Source organism: Sinocyclocheilus anshuiensis, unplaced genomic scaffold, assembly GCF_001515605.1.
Source record: "Sinocyclocheilus anshuiensis isolate Anshui unplaced genomic scaffold, SAMN03320099.WGS_v1.1 scaffold1114, whole genome shotgun sequence".
In the NCBI taxonomy this organism is placed as follows: domain Eukaryota; kingdom Metazoa; phylum Chordata; class Actinopteri; order Cypriniformes; family Cyprinidae; genus Sinocyclocheilus; species Sinocyclocheilus anshuiensis.
Window position 1 is genome coordinate 2,421,332 of NW_015540838.1, and position 8,844 is coordinate 2,430,175.

General features: G+C 35.9%; 1 protein-coding gene across 2 annotated transcripts in view; it reads left to right on the top strand.

Moving 5' to 3' along the window:
- Window positions 1-8,637, top strand: part of LOC107687450 (rho GTPase-activating protein 4-like) — a 13,145-nt gene extending 4,508 nt beyond the window's left edge. The window contains exons 7-24 of one of the 2 annotated variants that reach the window (XM_016484804.1): window positions 752-880; window positions 964-1,185; window positions 1,257-1,358; window positions 1,504-1,686; window positions 1,918-2,002; window positions 2,112-2,139; window positions 2,286-2,382; window positions 2,469-2,529; window positions 2,605-2,682; window positions 2,763-2,891; window positions 3,987-4,092; window positions 4,177-4,401; window positions 4,592-4,656; window positions 4,737-4,905; window positions 5,377-5,475; window positions 7,628-7,759; window positions 7,858-7,924; window positions 8,013-8,637. In XM_016484804.1, coding sequence (XP_016340290.1) covers window positions 752-880; window positions 964-1,185; window positions 1,257-1,358; window positions 1,504-1,686; window positions 1,918-2,002; window positions 2,112-2,139; window positions 2,286-2,382; window positions 2,469-2,529; window positions 2,605-2,682; window positions 2,763-2,891; window positions 3,987-4,092; window positions 4,177-4,401; window positions 4,592-4,656; window positions 4,737-4,905; window positions 5,377-5,475; window positions 7,628-7,759; window positions 7,858-7,924; window positions 8,013-8,186 — 2,151 coding nt within the window. In that variant the 3' untranslated portion in view covers window positions 8,187-8,637. The remainder of the gene's footprint in view (window positions 1-751; window positions 881-963; window positions 1,186-1,256; window positions 1,359-1,503; window positions 1,687-1,917; window positions 2,003-2,111; window positions 2,140-2,285; window positions 2,383-2,468; window positions 2,530-2,604; window positions 2,683-2,762; window positions 2,892-3,986; window positions 4,093-4,176; window positions 4,402-4,591; window positions 4,657-4,736; window positions 4,906-5,376; window positions 5,476-7,627; window positions 7,760-7,857; window positions 7,925-8,012) is intronic. The other variant, XM_016484806.1, reaches the window with a different exon arrangement.
- Window positions 8,638-8,844: the final 207 nt, after the last annotated feature.

The following is an 8,844-nucleotide window of genomic DNA, read 5'->3' on the forward strand; positions in this document are numbered from 1 at the left end:
TTACCAATCAAAAGCTTGGGGTAGGTTATAAAAGTTTTTGAAAGAAGTAACTTTTTCTTATGCTTATTTAATCAAAACTAAAGTAAAAAAAAAAAATTGTGAAATATTATTACAATTTAAAATAACTTTTCTATTTCTCTGTATTTTAAAATGTAATTTTTTCCTTTGATGGCAAAGCCAAATTTTTAGCAGCCATTAATCCATACTTCAGTGTTACATGATCTTTTAGAAATCATTATAATATGTTGATTTGGTGCTCAATATTTAAAATTTTTTGTTGTTATCAATGTTGAAAACAGTTGTTCTGCTCAATATTTCTGTGAAAACTGTGAAATAAAATAAAACATAATTTGTGGCCACAAATGATGAATTAATTCCCTCATATTAGTTCATTCATGGCCATGATTTGTTTTATTATTTTATTATTTAGTTGATGTTGTTTTTAAAGAAAATTAGGAATGTCCAAATTTATGTTAATTTACATTATGCCACAAAAAATCTGACTGGTTACAGAATCAAGGGAGCAAGAGAGTGTTACAGTGTTTTGCCTACATGAACATGAGCTGCATCCTCCACTGTGCAGAGTGATGTGGGGCAAGTGTTCGCTGCACACGGTTGGCAGAGTATAGATCACAGCGATTGGTTATTGTGGTCACCTTGTGAGATTTGAACTGTGACTCACTAAATGTGTGGATAAGTGATTGTTCCAGTAACATCTGAGGTTACATCTCATCTCTTTATCTGTGCACAGAGGCAATGTAAAGTTCAGGAGATTCAGCTAAAGTGCACAAAAGCACGCAATGACTATCTGCTCAACTTGGCTGCAGCAAATGCGTGCATGAACAAATACTACCTTCAGGATCTCTCCACTCTCATAGATGTGAGTTCATTACACTCAAGCTATACAATTACGTTTCAATACTGAGCAGGTTTAACTCAACCTCTCATTGCATGCCCTCTCAGTGCTGTGATCTGGGTTACCACCAGTCCATATCCAAGGTGTTTCATTTTTACCTGGCCAGTCGCCAGTGGGCCCAGCAGAATTTGAGCACTGGGATGCAGCAGCTGGACACAACTGTGTCAGAACTGAACCAGAACCAGGACAGAGACACTCTCATGCAGGCCAACATCTCAGCCTTTTGCCTGCCCCTCCGCTTTCAGTATCAACCCTATGAAGGCGACCAGGTACTGCCTGATAAAATGTATCTGTATAAGTGGAGAAATGTGTGGTTGCTTATGTATGTATCTTCTTCCAGGTGGTTGAGGTGTCAGCAAAGTGTGAGATGTTGGGCGAGCTGGTGACTCGCTTCCATCAGCTGCAGTCCAGGCTGTCTTCAGTCACCATGGAGGTTGAGGAGGTACACAAAACCACATATTATGCGGCACTACTACTAAAAATAGGATAAATGTAGGGATATTTGGATATTTGGAAATACTGTATTTTTGTGTACTCCTTAGAAATTGGGTTTGTCTAAACATGAATATACATAAAATGTATTGCAGTCTGGCAAATTACTTCAGTCAGCTCAGTCTTCCATGCTGGATGGTATCGTCGAGGACACATTTGGATCAGCCCCAGATTTTCCCAGCAGCCCATCATCACCAGAGGGTGATGTATCAGTCAGTAAGACGTATCAGCTGAAGCGTAGAGCCAGCCTTCCGGACACTGAGAGTTTGTACTTCTCGGTAATCAATCTATCTATCTATCTGTCTGTCTGTCTGTCTGTCTGTCTTATATATATATATATATATTAATTGTTATAATATACTATTCAATTTAAACAAATAATAACATATTAAGTAATATATTTCTATAATGTTTTATATATATGTATATTGTCAGTAGTAGTAGTAGTATTTCATTTCTGTTGCTGTTTTTGTCTGACATTTTCTATTTCATGTGACTTTATATTACAGAAAGTCAGGGACCATCTATGTAACAGCTCTTTAATATCAAAACTGGAGGCCAAACATGACCTGCTAAAGGTTGCAATTCAGAAAGGTGGAATAATGTCTCCTATTTTTACAGAAATTGTTACAGAAAAGCAATACCACACAAACAAGTGAAATTATTTCTTCAATTTTGTTCTTCTGGTTCTTTTTCTTATCAGCTGAAAGTATTGACAGTAACCATTCCAGGTAAGGAAGCTAAAGCTTAAAATAGATATATTTTGTTCTGTAAAAATATTTGGGAAAATTCCTACATTTTATTAGGGTAGCAAGAGCAGAAAATGCCTTTTTTTACTTTTAGTGATGACTATAATTAAACATTTCTGTTTATTTAGAACACGCTCCAAAAGATCTGTGCGCCATAAAAAGAGTTACCCTGGTACCCAGATAAGCCAGAAGCTTTTCAATGGGGATCTACTATCATACATCCAAGTAAATCTCTCTGATTCAGACGGTGTTCTGGATTCACTCAAAACAGTACAAGGAAACTGACTCACTCTGTGTTTCCTCCCCATTAGGCATCAGGACAGCTCATTCCTGCCGTGGTGGAGAGCTGCATTCGGTTCATCAACCTCAATGGTAAATCTAAGTCAGTAGATAACGCCTCTTTCTACCATTCTTTCTATCTTAATCACTGTTTTTTTCTCTGGTGAGGTTTACATCATGAGGGATTGTTCAGAGTGCCGGGATCTCAAATGGTTGTGAATCAGCTTAAGGATGCATTTGAGAAAGGTATGAGCAGTGGGTGATGATATTTTCCTCCCTTTCTCTGAGCATTAGTAATAGGCTGTGATTTTTGTATTTATTCATAGGCGATGACCCGCTCGCTGATGGGGGGTGTGACATGGACTCTGTGGCTGGAGTGCTGAAACTTTATTTTAGAGGACTAATGAAACCGCTCTTTCCTGAGGACAGTTATGAGCAGCTGATGGAATGTGGACGTAAGAGCACATTACAACACTATGATGTGCTTGTATGCTTGTATGTTGACTGTGTGTATGTTTTCTTTCCTGTGGTAAGATTTTCTGTTTAAACAAGGAAGGGCAGGGCATATTGCAGTGCTGATTTTTAGTTAGACAGTAGCCTTTAGTTTACCTCTAATGCCTGATTAAAAATCCAGCAAAATTGCTTTATGGTGTGCACTACCATTAGTAAGATTTTATTCGGCAAGGATGCATTAAATTGATCAAAAGTGACAGTAAAGACATTTATAATGTTACAGACGATTTCTGTTTCAAATAATACTTGTTCTTTTGAACTTTCTATTCATCAAAGAAAAAAACACACCAAAATATCAAGTAGCACAACTGTTTTTAACATTGATAATAATAAAAAAAGGTTTCATGAGCAGCAAATCAGCATATTAGAATGATTTCTGAAGGATCATGGGACATTGAAGACTGGAGTAATGATGCTGAAAATTCAGCTTTTGAAATGATTACATTTTAAATTATATTAAAATAGAAAAAAATATATTTTTAATTGTAATAATATTTCACAATATTATTGTCTTACTGTATATTTATAATACATGCAGACTTGGTGAGCATAAGAAAAAAAATCTTACCGACATCAAGCTTTTGATGGATAGCGTATTCTGTTACATAAAGAAACTTATAAATCATTCTTTGTTTTCCATACTGAAAAAAAAAAGATATTTTCAGATATATTTTTTAATATAATTTTCAAAAAATGGCCAACAATGTATTGTGAATATATATACTGTTAGTTATATTTTATATTTATTTTTTTATTATAAGTACTAGTACTTATATTTTTCTAAATATGTTTATATTGTCCCAAATAAAAAAAAAATAGCTATACTTACTGATTTTGCTGTTATTGATTTGCTACTAGCTATTGGTAGTTGATTCTTATTTTAAAGAGTATTTTATTGGACAAAAGTCAATATTTTGTTCAAAGAAAAAGGCTGACCGTTTTAAATGCATATCTGCTAAAAGTTTATTTTTGTCGACTTCTAGATGTAACAGCAATTAACTAATTTTATGGAATCTTTAACTTTACCTCCCTTACAGAAATAGATGACGAGACAAAAAAATTAACGCAGCTGAAGTGCATCATCTCCTCATATCCTGCCTCGCTCATCATTGTCATGAGATATATTTTTGCATTCCTTCACCAGTGAGTATTACACTGTGTCATTGGGTTTTGCCCTTTTTCAATCACAAAACCCCAACATCTGAATGTCTGTACGTGTGTGTAAAGTGTCTCCCAGTACAGTGATGAGAACATGATGCAGCCCTATAACCTGGCAGTGTGTTTTGGTCCCAGTCTGGTGAGGGGGCCAGACAATGGCGATGCAACAGAGCTTCAGCGCATCAACTCGCTGGTCAAGAGCATCATTATCCAACACGAGAGCATCTTCCCTAGCCAGAATGAATTGCCTGGGCCAGTGTATGAAAAGTGCATGGCATTGGAAGAAGACGACTGGTAAGAATTAAGCTCCATCCTTGTAGTGCACTGTACATACATACACTCACACACATATAGTATGTGCTAAGAACATGTGCTAACGTAGTATAAACATAAACATTATGATTTTTGGTAAAGCTGCTTTGAAACAATGTGTATTTTGAAAAGCGTTATAGTTCAAATGACTTGATATTTCTCATGTCTATAGTGAGGCTGTAGCAGAGGAAGGAGATGGAGAATCAGAGCAATCTCAAATGAAAGAAGCAAAAGACGGTATGGTTAACATGGTTTACTTATCAACATTTGGACTAGCAGAACTTAACTAATTCCTTTTGGTCTGTTTTGATGTGCAGAGCTGCAGGGAGTGGCCTTGTTCGACTACAAAGGCCGTTCTTCTGCTGAGCTGTCCTTTAAACATGGAGACTGTCTCATCCTTCACAGCAAAGCCTCCTCTGATTGGTGGAGAGGGGAGCTGAATGGAACAAAGGGTCTCATCCCGAATAAATATATCAGTGTGCCTAGGTAGGTTTTCTTCTCTTGGATAGCCACATTCATCAAAGAAAAATGGCAGATAATACACATATAATATACATATATATTGTATATTATGTATAATATACAATAAATATATGTGCACATTTAACAAAAATGTATATGGGACATTATGTAAAGCTTCTCTATATGAATAACAGTAACCAAGGGGGCGGAGCTTCACAAATGGTCAACTGAAGAAACTGCTTATTGATTTCACTTCTTTATTTGCTTGATTGTCCATAATCAATGCATTTATATACTCATTTATGTCACTGTCTTTTGGAGTTTCATGATTGTATTTGGTGTTATACAAATTAAAGACATTTAGAAGACTTACTGAGTTGTGACTCATAGGAATAACAGACTTATCACTATTGAGTCAATGCCACAATCAGTTACTACAAGCCACAGTCTGGAGTGTCATAACACTTCTCAGTCCTCTCAATCTATGTTGTTCAGCATGGATGGAGGCCAAGTTCAGAAAGGGAAGGAAACTCTGAAATCCAGCTGTGGCAGACAGCAGACAGAAGAAGAGCAGAAAACAGAGCAAAGTACACGGTAAAACACTCACAGATTGTTTCATGTGAACCACTGAATGTAAAGACATGAACTATATAACCATGTAGAGATTTTTGTACTAGTAAAACCACATGGTAGTTCATTCTTTAAAAAAGCGCTGTTATTATTATATAGAGTGCCATCTACTTTTTCAGTGGCCTTGGTTCCTTGGTTTTTCGATTCCTTTTTACCGTAGGGATTTTAGTTTAGTTTAGAGCTTTATTAATCCCCATGGGGCAATTAATTCGGACTGTCATGTTGCTTCACATGTAGAGACAACACTTAATACACATACATACAAATACTCAAAATACATTACATATAGGCCTGCATATATATAAACCAATCAATTATATTTATTATATAAACGAATTGCATCAGGCACAAAAGTAGATTTATAACGGTTCGTGGAACACCTAATTGTCCTTAAACGCCGTCCAAGGGGCATCCACTCAAAATAAGAATACAAAGGGTGTGTGCTATCTCCCATTATTTTACGCGCCATCCTCAGCACTTGCTGTTCATAATAAGATGCAAGACTACGTGAAGGAACACCCGTAATTTTTGAGCACATGTTTACAATACCTTGCAGATGATTTTTGTTCCTTATAGACATTGAAGAAAACCAACAAATGAAAGAGAAAGACAAAATGCTTTCAACAAATTAGTTATTAAAAGATCCAAGAATGGGTCTCTGTACATTTAAAAGAGTTAAGCTTCCTCAACACGAATAATCTTTGGTGTGATTTTTTAATGATAGCATCAGTATTTTTATCGAACTTCAACATATTATCAAAAATTGTCCCTAAATACTTATATTCCTCAACTACATCCACCTGTGTGCCATTAATAATCACTGGTTTAACTGCAAGTGCTTTCCTGCTAAAATTAACAACCATCTCGTTAGTCTTTGAGACATTCAGGTCTAGTTTCATACTGCTACACCAAGAAATAAAATTGTGCAAAGCCGGACCATATTCCTGGTCTGAATATGAAAGCAATGAAAGAAGAACATTATCATCCGCATATTTTACCAGATAACTATTATGATGTGGACTTTAACTATCATTAGTGTACTATAAAAAAGATCGGAGAAAGTACACAACCTAGAGGTATTTAACGTGTCCGATATTGGAACAATTGTTGAGCTGTTCCACAGATCAGGTACCAGCTCTAGATCTAAGGAAGATTGAAAAAGTACATGGAGAACTCCACTGAGCTGTTCAGTACAGTGATTCAGTATTCTACCACAGAGCAATAAAAGCTCAACAATCGTTCCAATACCTAAAACAACTAGGCCAGATTCTTTTAATGATTATCATCCTATTGCCCTGACCTCGTTAAAAATCTTTGTTAAAGCGTTATAAGCAGTGACCCAAACCAACCAGCTACGAGGTGAATTACAACATTACAAACTTTGATTTGAAGTTAAAAAAAGAAAAAAAAAAAGTATTTATAAATCGAACAAGAAGACAAAAGTACAAGACCGTTTATTTAACGGCTTTAATGAGGGAAAGAACTACAATCGCATGAAGCATTGTGAATGTCAATTCAATTAAAAATCATATTTATTATTTATACAGAAACAATACATTTTATGTTTATTGCAAAATGTGCATATACAGTAGCTTCACATTTAAGTTTTTTGAGAGTGTAGGGAGTTTGATTTATTGATTTGGCACGATTTGATTGTTTAGATTTTTTCTGATTGGTGGAGATTTTTTGCAGAATCAGGGGTAGTTTTTTTTACCAGGGAATCAGCTGTTGAATGCTATTGTTTAAAAAATAAGTTGAAATAATGCAGAATGGCTTAAACAAAAAAATACACTATGGCAACCACATAGCTCACAGAAGGTCTGTCTTTAAATGTTTTTAAGTTATTGTTAAAAATCATAGAGAAATGTGAAAAAAATAAATGTGAATTTTTACTAATGGAACCCAATTGTTGTACACTGTTCTGTTTAGCATGTGACTTGTACACTGTCCATATAAATACAAGAAAGAAACAAACATGTAATCTAAGTGAACTTTATTCATTCTTACTACATAATTATGATCAAAGAATGAAACTTAATTCTTACTGCATATTGATGACCAATGACGCAGTAACTAGCTAAACTAAACAATAATTCTGTCTGTATTCATTTTCTAGGCTCAAGGTCACAAGTGACAAAGCCGGAGTCGGGCCGAGTCATGTCACATCTGGAAAGGTTTCGTTACAAATACCCACAGGACCATATGCACAGCCTGGAAATTCTCCTGGCGCTCTGCGGAAAACATTAGAGTGTGTAATTAGATTGTTTGCTTTTTACATATATTTTAATATCACAGATTATTATCTACAGAATAATGACTAAATCTGTCAATTTATAACTTTCACAGCCCTCAAATGAGACGATCCACTGCCGATGGAGGAAGCAGAGAGGAATTATCAACAGCAGTGGATAAGGTCAGGACATTTAAATCTCATTTATAATCCTAATGAGTTCTTCATCCTCCCTCTATTAAAGTGTATTTTTGTCCATACTATCTTGCAGGAAGTGCATAGCATGATGCACTCAGTGTTTAAGGAGCTCCTCGTTCGTCAGTCTTCCCCAGATCAAAACACATCTACATCCTTAGAGATCACCTCCTCTGTGCAAACGCCTCCAAACAGAGGACCAGGATGGAAAGGAAAGGGTTTATTTAGATCAGCTGACAATGCGGACTGAAAAAAAAAAAGAGAGAACAAGGGGAAAACTGTGTAACCACAGTCAGAAACACAAGGTTTTGTGTTTCTGACTGGTGAAACATTTACAACATAAAATTTAGTGAAACATAAAATTTAGGTGAAACATCAGTTTGAGTGAGAGCTCAATCTCTGTATATGGTATTTTTTGTACAGTTTAAATAGATAGGTTTAATAAGAGGTACTTTCAATTAAATATGTGAATGTGACAGTTGTGACCATTATAGTATGGACATTAAGTTGCCACTTTCTTATTGACACACTTTGTTGTAACAAGCAACTGTACTTTGGTGTACTTTACCCTGTGGAATAAGAACATATCAGGTCTATAGTAAGGCTAGACCAGGGGTGCCCAAACTCAGTCCTGGAGGGCTTTAAGATAAACTTTAAGCGATTTGTGAGCATTTTGCTCAATAGCTGTTTACACAGCCACGTGGATTAGGAAATCCGAAAGACCCAAAATTGACAGGAACAAAAAAGAAATTCGAAGTTCCAGTACGGCCAGAAGTTCTAAACATCGTTTACAGCGCCCCTACATGGTAGGTCACATACAACAGACCTTAAGGGTGTGTTCACACTTGCCATGTTTGGTTCGATTAAAACAAACCCTGGTGCGATTGCTCTGTTTCTGTTAGTGCGGT